Raw genomic sequence first — 16,909 nt, 5'->3', positions numbered from 1 at the left:
ACAGCAATAAATAAATGAGCTTTCACCTTTTGCACTAGCAGAATAGTGTAGTAATATTACTAATGGCTCTGATCTATAAGTGTCCCAGTAAACCATGATAGCATGATTTCCTTTAATTTAGCCATCGTTAATTGTATCATTTACATCTGTGCTTTTCCTGCTGTGATATGTCAACACGTTCAGATCAACAGGCCCTCTGCTTAAACCTTTTGTCCACACTATAAAATCCCATTCTGAACACATCAGCAGAGCTTTTAACTGCAACAGTCAAATTTAGTTGCTGGTGTTGCAGCCACATCTAGTGGTGGTAATGAGAGGAGCAGGGAGGATGTTGGAGCTGCTGATGCCGCTTCTTTCTTTCCACAGTCTGATAAATGAACACACGCATGCACACTCAGGGTCAGTGCTGTGGGCTCATTACATTATTTCTTTACATAAAAAACAGCTTTAATGCTTGAAGATTCTGACTGTCAGGATGGCACCACAGTTTTTGTAAACCAGGTGTGAGTCTCAGAGCTCATCCCACAGGACTTATTTCATTGGCTTTGTTGTGTCTTAATGTGTTAACCAATATAACCAGGCCTGTGGCTCAGGTAAATACTCACCTGTGCGGGCTTCTCTGTCTTGTTTTGTTCTTCATTCTATGGTCTTTCATGTTGAGTTGAGTGTTGATAGAGATGCTGGTTTCACATTTCATTTATTTTTGTCGGGCTGCTGCTGACAGTGTTACCACAATTACTATTTCAGATCTTTTATCTCAGTCTCTCTTTAGGTCCCAACGTCCGGAACTGCAGTGCATCACCAGAAAAGGGGCAAAAATTTATGCGTTTGCCTGGGTGTCATATTTCTGAGCCAGGAATAAATGCTGATTGTTTGTGTTTGTGTGTTTTTTGTTCAGTGTGAAAGGGGTTTTAATTGGACGAGCAACGCAAGGGTGAGAATTATAATTCATCAGAAGTGTTTTGAAACTTTTTTCACATTTTACATGGGAAAAGACTCTTTCTAACTTTCCGAGCTTTTCTACAGGAACCATCCCAAATGCAGTTAGGCCCAGAGTTATTGCTTTGAGGTGAGGCTGACCTCTTACCTCCACATGGAAGGAGATAAGCATTAAATCCCCCTCAAAGGCTTTATCAAAAAAAAAAAAAAATCACATTTTAAACCCAAGAGCAAATTGTTTTTTCAATGGACGTTTATGTTAGAGAAGCAGATTAGGCTGGATTCACACAAGAACAAAAACTTACACGACTAATTTCTCGCAGCCCATAGAAGGAAAAATACTTTATCTGTGTCTTATGGAGTTAAAAATAATTTTGTGTTTCTGTGTTAACTGCAGACTAATCTTAGAACTCTGGTCCAGCTGTGGCACTGCTGTGTTATGAGTCAAAGCCTTGAGATCTTCATGCTTTCGGCAGTACGTAAGCCCAGAGAGATTGTGCTGGAGTCAGTGAATGTTGAGAGGGCTCACAGAATAATGAATTCCAACTCTGGAGTTTTCCGTAATTGGTTAATGGCCAACAGACTTGGGGGTCAGCACCAATCAATCCAGCAAATCAGCTCAAAGATTGTTTTCAGAGGCGGAGGGAATGAGTGGGGATAATCATATTTGCTGTTGCCAAATAGGCTTGCTGATGAGGGGCTTTGTTTTTAAGTGCCGCCTGCCACCGCCAACAGTAATAAAGGCTTGATAAGATGTGTTTCAGGCCCGCACTGAATAAAACTGCTGGATGCTCATGTTGTTTTACTGAAGACAGGAGAACATCACAGAGCTCAAGCAATGATGAGTAAATCATCAACACAAGACTGAAATAGTTATCGACCTGCCTAAAATGGTGAGAAAGGTATTTGCTTTAAAAAAAATCAGTTGAGAAGATGTGAGAGTTCACCATATTTGACAGGCACTGGGCAGCGGTTCTCCAAGATCAGGCCCCTTCAGGTGATCGAAAAGTGAGTTTTGTGGGTCATGATACGATACGTAAGATACGTAAGAAGGAAATGAGACAATGTTTTTGTTGTGCAAATTAAAATCATGTTTTTGTAACTTCAGGGAGTGTAAAGTCAATGATTAAACACAATTTTTTCTTGTTTTTCTCAAACTGTACACTAATGCACCAATCTCAGCTTGTGCAGCTAAAGAGCTTATTTAAACAAAGCATCCCTGTAGAAGAAAGAATGATTGTAATGTCCTTTAAACAGCATGAAACTCTACAGAGCTTACCACATTCTGGTTTTAAGTGACATGGAGATGGTTTCGATGTCCTCATCTTCTGTTGAAGGCCTGGCTAAAACTGCCAAAAGACAAAATTGAACAAAAAAACGACCTTTAAAGATGCTCTCAGAAATATTTTCATACAAACAATAGATCAAGTGACTATGTATAATGCAAGAGGACTCCCTCATAGCATGAACCCACAGAGAATTATGTGTTTCCCACAGCTTTTTGCATCATTTTACCATCATTGTTTTAGTTTTACTGTTTTGGTTCACTCTCACTGCTCTCATCAGCACCATTTTCAGCTGCAACAGGCACCTGTTTTCAGAGAAAAAGCTCAAAGAAACTCACTGTGCACTACATGCCCAGCACCAAACGACAGACAAAATCAGAATAACTAGCTGGTGAATGTAGTGGAGCATTTGACAGTTATAGAGCCAGACACCAGCCAGAGGAGTTGATGGAAAGCAAAACAGAGCTGAAAGGAGAGTGAATATTGGATTTCCTTTCTTCAAGTGTACAGAAACACAAGTCCAAATGATTCAGTGCTGGGTGTGTAAATAAACCACTCCTGTAATGTAAGACAAGTAGCCAAATAAATAAATTCATGCAGGTGTAATGAGCCATAACTACACTACTGACTCTGAACTAACATGCCACTGATGCTGGGTCTGAAATATGTTTGTCATCTTGGGTCTGTTTATCCTGCAGGTTAGAAGCTAAAATCTCCGGCCCAGAGAGGAATCTGTTTGCACCAAATCATTGTCAGATTCTGTGTTTATTCGTCATCACACACAATAAAGATGAAATACAGGGCACAGTGGACTATTAAAAGCTCAGTCAGTCATTTAGCGCCTCATCTTTGAAGCTGGAGTATGGTTGTGCAACTTGTTTTTCTGAGGCAGAGATGCAGAAAGAGTCTGAAACAAAAATGCAGATCTCAGCGATGACTGTAGGCGGCCGAGTCGGTTTCACACCTCGATGTGTCAATCTCCTGAATGTGTTGTGATAGGCAGAGAGACTGCGACAGACAGAGTTCAGATCTGTAAACTAAGCATCAAACACCAGAGGAGAGTTGAGCCTGTGTTATATTCTTGAATCTACCTTTGAATCAAATCACTAGTGACTAGTGCTGCCAAAGTCATTGAGAAACAGCCAACACTGCATGTACCTGCTTTTGGCCACTTTTTACTCATTATATTTGGGTTTTCCAAGCCCTGGCTCTCACAGACTCCCTCGTGAGAGTATGCTACATGCCCAACACAAAACTGCAGAGGGCCAAACTGAGTGGATGGCAAAGAAAATAGAGACCAAATCAAAGCATAGAAGCGAGCAAATATTGGACTTCTTCAGCTAGCCTGAACAGAACTTTTCTGCCCTCTAGTGGTCAAAAGTTGCACAATGCAGCTTTAAAACCGTCAAATCATCAACTCAAAGACACAGACAAACCTCTTTTTCAGGACTTGTGCTGACAAACATGTGTCACTGCGAATTTAACTCGTTTTCATTTGTTCGATTTTTGTAACTCTCTTTAAAAGTTGGTGTTGGTGGTGGTTTAGTTTTCCACCATGAAAGGATTATGTCTCAGAAGCATCAGCTGGACAATGTAGCAGGAAGAAGATACTGAAGTTGGTGGTTGAAGGAAAAAAGATGTAAAATGGTTAACAGAAGAATGTCAGCGCCAGTCAGTTTATAATTTGTTTTTTGTTATTAAACACATTCTTCAAGCCCTCAATGTGAGAAAAGTAAAGTAGTTGTACAGTTCTTAAATCTGGGAATATTTTCTTATTGTCAACAAACCTTGTGAAAAGACCAAAACCACCACCTGCTATTCATGCATTCCATAATGACCGAGTGATATGATTAAAAAAAGTTTTTCTCTGCGCTCTTCTTACTGGTTTTGTGGGCAGAACTCCCTTAGAAATACCTTGCCTTGTTGTTGCTCACTGCACTGTGAATACTGAATGTTATTGAGAAATACTCGATGTTAACCCAGATTTTCATGTGCTCTAAGGCCAAACTCTGGGCTAAAATGAAAATGTGACGTAGGATCTCAGGTGTCCATGTGCAGGATGGCTCCCTGCACAGCTTGTCTTGTCTCTCAGCCTTGTCATGGTGGTTTCCAGCTGCTTCGCTCAAGCTGCAGGTTCAGTTTCCTTAGTGTGAGACCAACAAGAAACTTTCATCTGTAGCTGCTAAGCTTTAACATACATTTGGTCATGTGTAAAACTTCATGTTTCATAGAAGTCTATCATGGATGGGGATATTTTTTCATGCACAGAACACATTACCTGCAGTTGGAGACATTCTGCTCATTTAACAAGCTTTCAATCAAACCAGACACTTTGTTTTCTCAGATTCCTGAAACTTTTACTTTTTGAGATGCGGTGCATGTACTGTATGGGAGCGTGTCTGTTTGAGTTATGTATGTTTGTATGCTCGGTGCTCTGAAAGCATGTCTTATTCATTTAACAGTAAATTCCTACATATGCCACTATCACTTCTTGCAGGATGATGATGATGATGATGTCTGTGAAGAGTCTTCCGCCTTGCTGCGGTGATGTAGAGCTGCACTACAAGACCAGCGTAACATCACTGTTGGGTGTGGTCAGAGGCAACAGAGGAGAAACTTCCAACCCATGAAGGTAAGTGCAACAAGATTTTATGTACCATGACACGTTTAGGCAAGTGCTTCATCACAATGGTGAATGATAGAAGAGTTTTTATGATGCTGTATCACAGTAATTAGTTCCTAATTCAACATCCTCAGCTTCAAAACTGAATATGAATTGAAGGATAGGGGTTAAAACATCCACTTCTGACATTACATCTCGCAGTCTCAGAGTGCCATGCTGGTAAAAAGCAAGAATACAAACTGCTGTACAATAAACTGAACTTTAGTCTTGCTAAACTCAATTCTTATTCACAACTTGGCACCAGAAGATGCCAGTTCTACGATATGATGGAAAGTCATCATAGGGGTTAAAGGGTAGAAGAGGCCTCTAGGGATTTAGAATGGCAAGAGACCTGGAAACATATTGGCAGTGTGTTTCAGTCCATGGACACAAGTACTCTACAACCAGTACATGAATTCTGCACCAATATGCGATTTCTTTTCCCATTTAGAGACACCAAGAATCACGTTTGAGTTTCCTCACTTGTCTGATGCCCAGCAACAGTGCCTCTAACCTTTAGATTACCCCGAACAGCATCAAGATATGTGTAAAAAAAAGTCAGTGATGATGATGCTGGATCATAGAGTGAACACCCAGGTAAGACAACATCCTCATGAACAGGTCACAGCAGACGGTTTAGATCACAGAGGCCAAGACGTGTTTGTCTCTAAACCATCCTCATCAGCTGATCATGTCGCAGCTCTGTCAAGTCCTCTTCATAGTGGTCCAAGAGAGTCCTGGGACTCCTGCTCGTTGGCTAGTATTGTCCGTCCGTTGTCACTGTGGCTCCGGTTTGGCAGGAAGGACAATCTGAAAGAAAGACAGACCTCTTTAGTGAACTTAGAAAGTTCTATATAAGCCTCACTGTTCACTCTCCTACTGGAAGTTAGTGCTAATGCAAACTAAGCATTTCTTATTGCCACCTTCAGCTCACTTTTATTGTGAAGCAGCCACTAAAAATGCAACTAAGTCATGCAAAGTTAGTGCTGTCTGTGATTCTTGTTGAAGACAAAAGCCATTTTGGGCATTTTTCGACAGCAGACCCTTTTTAAATATTGCAGGGAGTAAGGGAACAAGAAGCAGAAGCAACAGTGAGCTGTTAGATGAAGAGCTGCAGGCGGCCGGCTGCACACCTTGTCTAACACTTCCTAATGTGCCCTACGTCAGCTCAGGTGTTCTCACAGTGCAGCACAGAACAGGGTGTCACACCATAACCAGTCGCAACAGTAACTGACTTTATACTCAAATGTCGCTGATGTCAGGACATCTATCAGCAGCCTCAAACTCTCTCAAAGTCCGCCTTAAGCGGTTATATAAAAAAACAAACTGATTTGATTGGTATTGCAAGAAATAGTTGGGAGGAAAGGTTAAAGTCAAGGCAGACGCGGTTGTGTGATCGCTCTGCTGGCAGAGAAGAGTTTCTGTGGCAGAGCCAGTGGGAATACAAGAGGAAAGAGGCATGGGAAATGAACAAAGAGCGAGTGGGAACCACTGTCCACATTTTTCTTAAAGTCAGCAGCAAAGTCCTCTGCAGAGAGGGAGGAAGAAAAAAAAAAAGGTTGTTTAAAATGGCAAAAGGACATTTTAATATTTGTTTCTGCAGTGACGGTTTATTTAGTAAGTACAACCTTAATAGAATATAAATATAAAAATAGTTATCATAGCAAAAAGGAAAAAAATTTGTGATTTATTATGTACTGTATGTTTTCACTGGTTGAGGACTGAGCTCAAGAAAACAGCAGCAGCATTTATTTGTTTAGAATCCGAATAGATGCTTGTTCATGATGTTCTGGTAGCTTTACAGCCATGACAGTTTGAGCTTTTCCAAGTACTGCAAGCACACAGGCACTAAATACTGTGACCAAATGCAGTACTGTATGTACACAGTGTTGTCTATAGACAACTATAGACTCGTCGTTTCTCGCAGATTGTGCAGAAAACACAAAAGCAAGCCACAGGAGTGTGATGCCACTTATTTCAGCACACACATCTACTTAAAGAGCTCCTTCACCCCAGCTGGAAATCTTGTTCGGCTGACATTCACATTTCTCTAAAAACAGAAATGAACACAATGAGAATCATTTCAAATATGCTGTAATCACATAAGAGTTCTGCACCTAGTACCTTTAAAATGCTGAACGTATCGTCAGAGACAGCGGTGCTGTGTAATTCATTTGTGCACCACTCTTAGTATCAAAGTGACAAGGGTCATTTTGGGAAATGTGCAGAGGGTTAAAACGCTGTGGTTTAAATCTTCCATTCACTCCAACATGTTTTTCGGTGTTAACCAGATCAGTGTTCTGGTAAGAGATTCAATCCAAGCACAAATTGAACCCCAAATGTATCCTGAGGTGTCCCATCTGCGTGAAGACTATATGACATCATAAGCAAAGGACAACAGCACCAAAAAACACACACACACACACACACACACACACACACACACACACACACACACACACACACACACACACACACCTGAGCGGAAGTCCGGGTGGATTCCTTTTGGTAAGTCCCTGTGATTAACTCTTATCAGACCTTTCACTACAGTGACCACACACACACCCACACACAGTCCCTTGTGGAGGCATGTCCAGGGTGAGGAGGCGACGGGGGGAATATAAACAGAAATGTTCTCTAACTTCTGCTCCTCTGCTTTGTGTGTTTTCTGTACAGCGAGTCTGTTTACTGTCCAAACACAGCTTTGTCTGTCCCTCTGTCTGTCTGTCTGTCACACAGTCATGCATGAGAACAGCCACTAGGGGAAGGATCAGTATCAGACAACACCACCCGGAAACACGGAGGAGGAAATTTGGAGGAAACGGGCGCATAGATTCTAAATAAAGATAGAATGAGAGTGTGAGGTCCAAAACCTCAGTCACAAAACCACTTATCTGAGTTTATCTCACGCGACTCATCTGACAAACAAGAGAGGGTGAATGGTTGGATGTAAAAAGCACAAGACTGTGACATGAGAGTCCAGGTACGTAGCATCCTGTATCCCAGGTGTGGTTTGGCTTTGGATGCTTCAACTCATGGTGAGGGTCAGACCTAAATGAGTCGTGAAAAAGAGTCAACACTGAACCAAGACCACAATCTTTCCTTGACCTTTGCTAAGTGCTCTCAGCTCCCAGGAGTAAATCTTGCAGGGAAAACAAATGAAAGACGCTAAATATGAACATTTTTCACAAGCATGTTTTACTGCTGAAAAATCGTGCTGAAAAATGTAGAAGAATTATGTCTCCTACGAAACGCACAGCGTCAGCCGCGCGCCAATGAAAAGAGTGTATTTAGCTGATTGAAACAATGTGATGCCTGCATGTTTAGATTTGACTCGGAGAAAGTGTATCAATCACGGGGTTCAGAGCACGTTGTCCGTGCATACCTGAAAAATGTCTTCATATTTGTTTAACCCCCTCACATCCATAGTATCCTGGGTTCATCCTGCATACTCTCTGCATAAACACACTTCAGCTTGAATAAGTAGTCTGAAAACAATATTGGCAGCTTCTCTCCCAGCAACAAACCACTGCCAGCAACAGCTGCCCCTGCTGCCCTCAAGAAGATTAGATGTTTATTTAGTTTCTTTTAATCGAATTGTCATGCAGAATTCCTTAAATAGACCCTTCTGCGAAATCCTTTTTCCCCTCATCTCCTGCTCTTTACGAAGCAAAACCCTTCCTTATCCCAGAGCTCCGAGTCTGGACAGCATTATGTGAAAACTACATGGAACTTCTTTGCAGGGATGAAGATGAAAACCGCTTTAATTCAACCATAAACAAATTCATGCTTACATTTAGCATCATTAAATGAATGCTTTCCTCAACATCTGGGGGCATTTTGGATTTAAGATTGATTCACAGTTAAATTCACATGTACAGTTTGAGTAAAACACCAATATACCACTGATAAAAGATGTTTATACTTATTTACTTATACTTACCACAAATGAATTCACATACAGTTGAGATACAGATCACTTTCCTGGACTTACATATACGGTATTGTTCACGAGCAAAACACGAGCATATTATCCTTAAATCTTATCCGTAAGGCTGAAGCAGATGTTTTGACTGCGCATATGACTCAGATGAAAGATGACATTTCTAACACATACACATTAAACATATGAGTCCAATGCACTGCACATATCTCCCCTCGACAGCTTTTAACCGCAAGAGGTGTAGCTTGAATTTGGCAAGTGTCGTAAAACAAATAGCATTTTTCCTCATAATAATAGAACATAAAAGGAGGGGTGTGTTGGAACTTTCCCAAAAGTCAAATCAGATCTTCTAATGTGAGTTTGATGAGGAAATCGCAGGGCTAACGCTCTGTCCAGAGAGAGCTCAGAGTTGACTCCCAGCAGAGTTTTCCTTCCTGTGTCTCCTCTAATCTGTCTCGCTTTCTGTTTTTTTCACAGTCCAACTGAGAGAAAAGGAGAAAAAGGATGAGGTGAGAGGGATTTCTCTTCCAACACATGTGCACTTTGGTAACTGTCCATCCTTTTGTTTAGTTTCAGGGCAGTAAAAGGCTTTGTGAGGCCGTGTCCGCTGTCAGTTCCAAACATAAATGTGTAGGGAAACAGTGGAGCCTCCTGCGTGGTCGCAAAGAGAGAAAACAGAAACGACTTGTGGGATTTTACTAATTTCTCTCGTGGGAATCTTCAAATATGTCTCTGTTTCTATTCTGATTCTCAGCAGCAACTGAACCTGAACTGAACTGCAGGGGTGATGACAGCACAGCTCATGTACACTGAAATTTTCATGGCACGAAACCCCATTTTTGACACTATTTATGGACCGCGTTTCTTCCTTCTTCTTTTTTTATTATTCCCTCTTTATGTAATGGTTTTCTTTGTGGCTGAGTGGCGGGTTCTGTCATTCCTGTGCTGGACTCAAACTACCTTCAATCCCATATGGGGTTGACAGGAAATGATGCAGCCTGTGATCCGGCCTCACCCTCATAGCCGTCAAATAGCAGTAATGGGTGGAAACAAGTGTTCACACGTATTGTCTTTTAAAGCTGATTTTCTCAAAATTTGCTACAAATTTGTGATACATTTGGATGGCAACCCAGCTAATGATATCAGCCTCACGGTCTCTCCACTCTCCCACAGCTGTGCCAGAGTACTAGTTACTGTTCATGCTATCCCAACCTCTCCTACTGGTGCGGCTTCACATTCAAAGCATTAAACTGTCGAAACGTGGGGTGAAACAATACATATAGTAAAATCGAGAATACTGCTGAAAAGATGAAAATCTGAGCTTTGTAGCACTGAAGTTGTTCTGTCTGTAACCTTAAAAGTACTAAAAGTGTCCCCGTTGAAAGCAGCTGTTGGTCACCTGCAGCCCCTACCAGCCAGTTAAGAGCAGTGAGGGGTCAGCAGATTATGGTGGTATAACGCAAGATAGTTTTTAAAAAAAACCTCAAGAAGTCCTTGATCATACAGTACTTTGTACAGTACTTAGGCAGTCTTTGTGTCCTTTTGTCTCTAGTTAAAAACGTATTAACAAAACACGATGTGGTCATTCTGGTCACAGTGGATCATATTTATATATTGCATGGAGTCATGCAACAAATAGGAGCACAGTGTTTGGCTGCACACCTCTAAATCCTCAGCAAGGTAACCAAGTTTACTCTCTGCTGTTGTGTGGAAAATTACTCCCGCCGTGTGCAGCGTGAAATCAGATCTGTGCTGCCATTATTACTGTCTGACTTCCTTATTAAAGCAATGCGAGTGTGCTAGGCTGTAAACAGATGCACCAGCTGCTCTTCTACCTGTAGCCTACTTTTGACAAAGTAGCTGCTCGAGGACTGTTTGCTGTCGTATTAAACCTCATTTGCTGTTACCACAGTCACCACAGGTGTTGCCAGATTAACCAGGACTGACTAACAGTAACATCTGAGGTGTTCGTTTATTCTAATTTCTTTGATCCACAAACTCCTTTCAGTGGAAACATGCCTGAGAATCAGCTCTGAGGCCAGTTAAAAACAGACCAGTGCAGGTCATGTATTCAACTTGCTGCCCTTAACTGCATCTGGCGCCTGTATGCAGCCAGATTTGCTGTTATCCATCAGTTAGTTTGATCTGTGGCTGAACTCCAGTCGGACAAATTAAAACAGCAGATGAAAACACACATCAAAAAGCTACATGCGCGGGAAGAAGATCGTGAGAAAGGAGGACTCCTTGATCTGATTTTTAAAGGGATTGTAGCTCTTTTGGGAAAAAGAGCGGGTTTTAAGTGACAGCAGGCATTTCAGATGAGGCTTCTGAAACGATATTTATTGTTTTATTTGTTGTTTAGGCAGTCGTTTGTGTTTGTTGGCCGCGACGTTTCTACTGCTTCAGGCCGTTGATTGTTTTCTGATGGGCTGCTTGTGCTATATGTGGATATTTGACAAACAAAAACGGTTTCGTCTTCTTTTAAATGAAAAAAATGGGGAAAAAATACAAGTTTTTGATTAAAAGACGCAAGCCCTTAACTTCCAGTTTTATGGGAATTTAATAAAGGATGCTACTCCCTGAAGGTCTCATGAAATCCTGACACTAAAAAGTCTTTGTTCTGAGGCTGCAATCACAACCGAGCCATTTGTAAATGTATCAAAGCCACATTCAGTACCTGTCCTCCTGCTTAGGACTCATGCGTGGTTCAAGTATATTTAAACATTATAAATAATCATGCTGAGAAATAATACACATGTTGAACACAGCAGCTTTCAGTGGTGGAAAGAAAAGTAGGAATACGACACTGGAAATGCAAATATTGGCATCAAAATATACATACAGAAAGAAAAGTACTCAGTATGCAGAATGATCTATTTCAGAATAATATATTTTATTACTTTTCTATTACTATAGTTTTCACTATATACACTGCTAGGTAGCTTTTTACTACACTCTCACTACGGGTCAATAAAGTCTCATCAATATTTTATGTGTTGATTGTATTTTGTATTCTTAATTTGAACCTGTAACAGTAACTATAGTCAAGTAAAGTACAAATACCTGAAAACTGTACTTAAGTATAGTACTTCAGTAAATGTGTTTTGTTTCATTCCGCCATTGACAACATTATCTAAGCAGTCTTTGTGTACGGTGTGCTTGCATGTCTGTTATGAGGGTAATATCTCAGGTAGCATCCTGCGGTTGCTGTCAAATCCCTTTAAAAGTCATCCATGCACCCCCTCATATTTCCTCTGGCTGCGCCACTCCAAATGCAAAAATTCCCTGTTTCCTTCCCACTGTCCTGCGCAACAAGCGACTTGTGTGAAAAACATCATCTAATCTGTAACGTGACCTGAAGAGAGATCGACTCGAGATAGAGGAAAGGATTGTGTTCCTTTAATTTTGTGCTAATATCTTTCGGGGACATTAAATAATCAAATTTCACTCTTATCTCCTCTTTTTGGGAGCTGAAGAAGTGAGGAGGGAGCGCTGATGGGGAAGAGAGATTAGGTGAGTTTTCCCACAGGAACAGTGAGGAGCAGGCTGGCGTGGATGCAGTGGCGGTGTTAGCCTGACAGCAACAGATGAGCCTCCCTCGATCAGGCAGCAGATATTACTGGAGGAGCTGCTTTAGCTCTTTCTAAACAATCTACTGATGTCCACCTATGAGACCATGCAGCAGGTAAATCCTCTCAGCTGCGTTCAGTTGCACTGTGCCCTGCTGGCTGCAGGCTCATGCCGTGTGCAGCATAAAATCAGATCACGGTTGCTAACAGAATGAAGGAAAATCACAGACTTTTACATTAAAACCAATAGTTTGTTTTGCTGCCCACAGAATTATACAACCTGTAGTCAAAGTAAATGCTATTTTTATTCAATACAACAACCAAGACATTTATTTTGACCCACACTCCAACACTTGTGCACATGCACACGCGCATAAATGGAACGACAAATCCAGGCTGAAGCCTCGCTTGGACAGCTCCGGCACTCGAGGGAAGTTCTTTGGCTAATTGGCAGTGTGAATTCATTCTGATAGCCTGGAATCTGGGCCAGTGAGGCTCCAGTGCAACAAATATGCTGGACAGACAGCTGGGAGTCGAAAGATGCATCTTGGGTGCCAAAATCCAAGTATGCTGGGCTCTAGTTTTATCATTTAGGGACACCTGAACTGTGGATACAGAGAAACACAGAAACATGAGGTGCAGCCTTTTAGAGAGCCACATTTCCACTTATACTGCTTTCTCCACACAAACAATGCCAATCCCTCCCTCCTCCATGAATTTGTTTTGCTCCTTGTGGTAAATGCATTAGATATCTGCTGCTCTCGTCCAGGCCTGCCTAATTTCAGAGGGTGACTTTTCTTTCCAAAACCTCAGCTCATTCCAAATTGAAGATTTCTCGTCTCTCTTCCTCGGACCAAAGCGAATGAAAGTATCCAGGGCATGAAAGAACTTAAAAACTGTGGACACCCTGAGCACAGTACACAACCAAAAATCCCAACATAAACAGAAATAAAAGGGTCTCATCGTGAGATTGATATCATTTTATTGAGGACAGAAGGAAGAATGAGTTTGGTTCAAGACCCACGTCATCTTCTGACATCAAAACATGTTCTGAGAAACCCGAGACGCTCAACTGGAGCTTCTTTGCTTCTCAGAAAATTACAAATACTGACCACACAGTGACAAACGCTCTGCTTTTAGATGGCCAAAAGATGCATTTGGATTTTAAGTTGAGGCCACAAACGCGCCTTTCAAAACAAACTTTAACACTGAGCCACAGACTGCACACATCACCATCCGTCCACACTGGTGTCCTGCAGCCCCATTTTTGAGCGTGGACAGAAAATGATCAGCCTTTCGTGTTTGGTTTTCTGCTGTTTTGCTGTGGATGATGCAGCAGCAGCCATCCAGAACAAAGAAATGTTTTTATGCAGTGACTTGACACCGTCTCCCAGCAGATCTTATGAGGAGTAACTAAGCACGGTCTTCATTAATATACAAGATGCTATTTTTATTAGGAACACGCTGGCAAATGTTTTATGTTGACTTTCATATTTGATCACTCACTGAAAATGTTTAAGACATATTTATAGGGCTCTGCAGTCCGCTGGAATGAGATCAGCTTATTTATTTAATGTGGTTCTGCATATCTTATATATATCAGTCTTGAATGTGATATTAATTTTGGCCATATCGCTCCGCTTCAGGGCTGACTCCCACCATATAGCAAGCACCGGCTTTAACAAAACAAAGAAAATTCCTTCCTCTCTCCAAACAGAGCTTGCTTTGTGAGAAGAATAAAAAAGATTTCATCTGACTGACTTTGGGTCCTGATCTCTCTCCATCCCGCTGAAGTTAAACCAACTCACTTCCTGCACCGAGATGGACCACCTGATAGTGAGTAGCTGCTTCTATTTTAGACGTTGTATGTCTGTGTGTTTGCATACGTGTGTGTGACTGTGCATCCAAGAGGAAGACGATCTTATTTGTCTCCTATTTGCATTTTTCAACACTATTTCCTTTTTTTTTTTTGCTGGATGAAATTGTGCTCAATCACTAAACCTAACTTTCTGTGACACATCAAAAAACTAATTAAAGCGATACAGTGAATACAATACAGCAGCATTTCACAGCCTTCAGTGGCAGAACCATGGCTGACACTTACAGATATACTTTAAGTCCCATTATTTAGCATCTATAAGCGCTACATACACACCTAATAAATGGTTTATAACCTGCTATCATGTAATTGTGAGCAGATTTATGTGTATATTAACGTATTTGTCATAATTATGTCTCTTCCTGTGAATGACAATATAGTAAAACACAGTTGTAATGACATGAATTATGTCTTTATATGAGAAGTAGTCATTGTTGGCAAATGCTGTGCATTAATAATAACTTAGAAATATAATCTTATAGTGGCTTACAATTACATTATACTAATCTCGAGAGCAATGTAATTAAAGTATGAACAAGCCTAATGTGTCGTCTCCACTTAACAAAATAACTAGTTGTGTTCCAGTGACAGCCTCATATTAGCTTACAAGTAATTCCCTGCACTGAGGAAGCCTTATACAGACCTTAAATTTGAGGGAAATAGAGTTGGATCGGTACGAATCCAAAGCATTCTGGCACACATCTTCAGTTTTTAAAGCACATCATGCATATTTTCTGTAGCCCTCTAATATTGATGTGAACGCTGGCTGCCTCAGAGAAAGGACATTAAACTAAAAACCCAGAAAAATGGCCAGCAGTTGCTAAGTTTACACAATTTATAGTTAATGAGCAAAAACATACAAAAACGCAGGTATGGTCTTATTTTTTGAAGGTTTAAATGGAAGTCTATGCGTGTGTATGCACGTGTAGCCGTTGTGTATTTACCACAAAGCTTCTCCAGCGGAGATCTTTCCCATCGATTCAGAAATCCAATCGCAATATCAATCTATACCCGAGAGTGGCGGTTGTTTTTATTTAATAAAACTCAATTAAAATAAAGTAAAGTGAGTGACAAGCAGCCTAGCCCTGAGTTTTATCTGGCTGCACCAGAAAATGTTGGACCGAGCTCTAACGCCTGCAGAACTACTAGCCGATCACTACTCAGACAAAAAACTTGCAACTATCTTCCTGCCAATCAAACTAACACACACACGCACACACACAGCGCCTTGTCAGCCAGTATAACTTAAGTGTGAAAAACACACTTCAGTCTTTTGGCAAAAGCTGAAACAGTCAGAAGCTGTCTGCAGCCAAGGTCCATCTGGAAAGCAGCAGAAGAAGAACATCAGCGCCGATGGATGATGGCAGATCCAGCAGCGGCCATTAGCGTCAAGCTGCGTGTCAACTTCCATTGTCCCATCTGAGCGCGCGTCCACGCTCTCTGCAGAAGGGTTGCCTGCCAGTAATTCCTGATGGCATCCAAATCAATGCAAGATTCTGCAGGTCAGCCAGATCGTGTACAAATTGCTCAAAATTAAGCCAACGGAGAGCAGGATCGCTGAGGGAAAAAAAACTCCCGTCAAAAAGTTTCAGTGCACTTGCAGTGCATTTTCAGTTTGGTTCTCAGTCCCTGAAAAGTTCCACAGGTGGGAAAAAAGCTATAAAAAAAAGGCTTTTAGCATGTTTTGCAAGAGTCCAAGTACACAGTGTGCTGTCTCTTGAGTGGAACATGATGGAATAAAAGCTAATGAATTAAAAAAACCTTTGCAGATGATATAAATCAGACTTTAACACAAACATATTACACACTCAAAATCCTCAAAATACCAGTTTATAGAGTGCTCAGTTGTTTTTAAAATGCCATGTATACTTTCCCAACAGCCATAACTGAATAATTGAGATTTCACCATGTGATATATTGAGTTAACCATCAGCTGAAAACACCACCATCTATTCTGGGAAAAACAACAGACTGATGGAATGATGATTCATCATTAAAGCAATTAGCTGTTTACATTTCAGATGTCCTAAAAGTCTCCGTCTTCATTCTCGCTTCAAACACGTGGACACGTTTTCCACAAAGGCATCTATCTTTTCACTGTTAAACCCGTCAGACGCTGATCTGTCTTATCTTTCAAGTACATTAGAGTGTAATCTGTGACCTATTTGATGACTAACCCACGGGTTAAGAGAAAAGGCTCATTTTCTCCTATCTGCTTGCTGTTGCTAAGGATACAAATAGTATTTATTTATTTATTTTTTAACAAAAAACTCTTTAAACGTCTGGTTCACTGGAGGGCTTACAGCACACAGAGTATCGCAGAGAGACAGGAGAGAATCTGGAGGAAGACGGTAAATAAGAAGTGCTTTCTCTCCTCGGTGGCTCCGCTGATTTCAGCGTGACCACAGAGTGGAGCGGCTCAGCGGGCGGCAGCAGAGGGCTGAGGCTAAACTGAGCTCTGTGAATATGTGTGACAGTGTGAAATGCTCACTGTTGCTAAAACACAACTTTCCCTGAGTAAATGCAGTGCACACACACACACAAAAAAAAGAGAACATGAGCCGCAAGGTGAGCATGTGCTGGTACTGAGGTGGTGTAATGAAGGATGTGTGACACATGTTAATCAGATTT

The 16,909-nt window shown here is 41.2% G+C and overlaps 1 protein-coding gene across 1 annotated transcript in view; it reads right to left on the bottom strand.

Annotated features, from left to right (window-relative positions):
• Positions 1 to 2,972: 2,972 nt before the first annotated feature.
• LOC139348768 (5-hydroxytryptamine receptor 4) overlaps positions 2,973 to 16,909 on the bottom strand; it is a 44,233-nt gene continuing 30,296 nt past the window's right edge. The window contains exon 7 of the mRNA XM_070989097.1: positions 2,973 to 5,697. Within this exon, the coding sequence (XP_070845198.1) occupies positions 5,604 to 5,697 (94 nt within the window). The 3' untranslated portion in view covers positions 2,973 to 5,603. The remainder of the gene's footprint in view (positions 5,698 to 16,909) is intronic.

The sequence above is a fragment of the Chaetodon trifascialis genome, chromosome 20, assembly GCF_039877785.1.
Source record: "Chaetodon trifascialis isolate fChaTrf1 chromosome 20, fChaTrf1.hap1, whole genome shotgun sequence".
Taxonomy (NCBI): domain Eukaryota; kingdom Metazoa; phylum Chordata; class Actinopteri; order Chaetodontiformes; family Chaetodontidae; genus Chaetodon; species Chaetodon trifascialis.
This window is presented reverse-complemented; position numbering and strand designations above follow the sequence as displayed.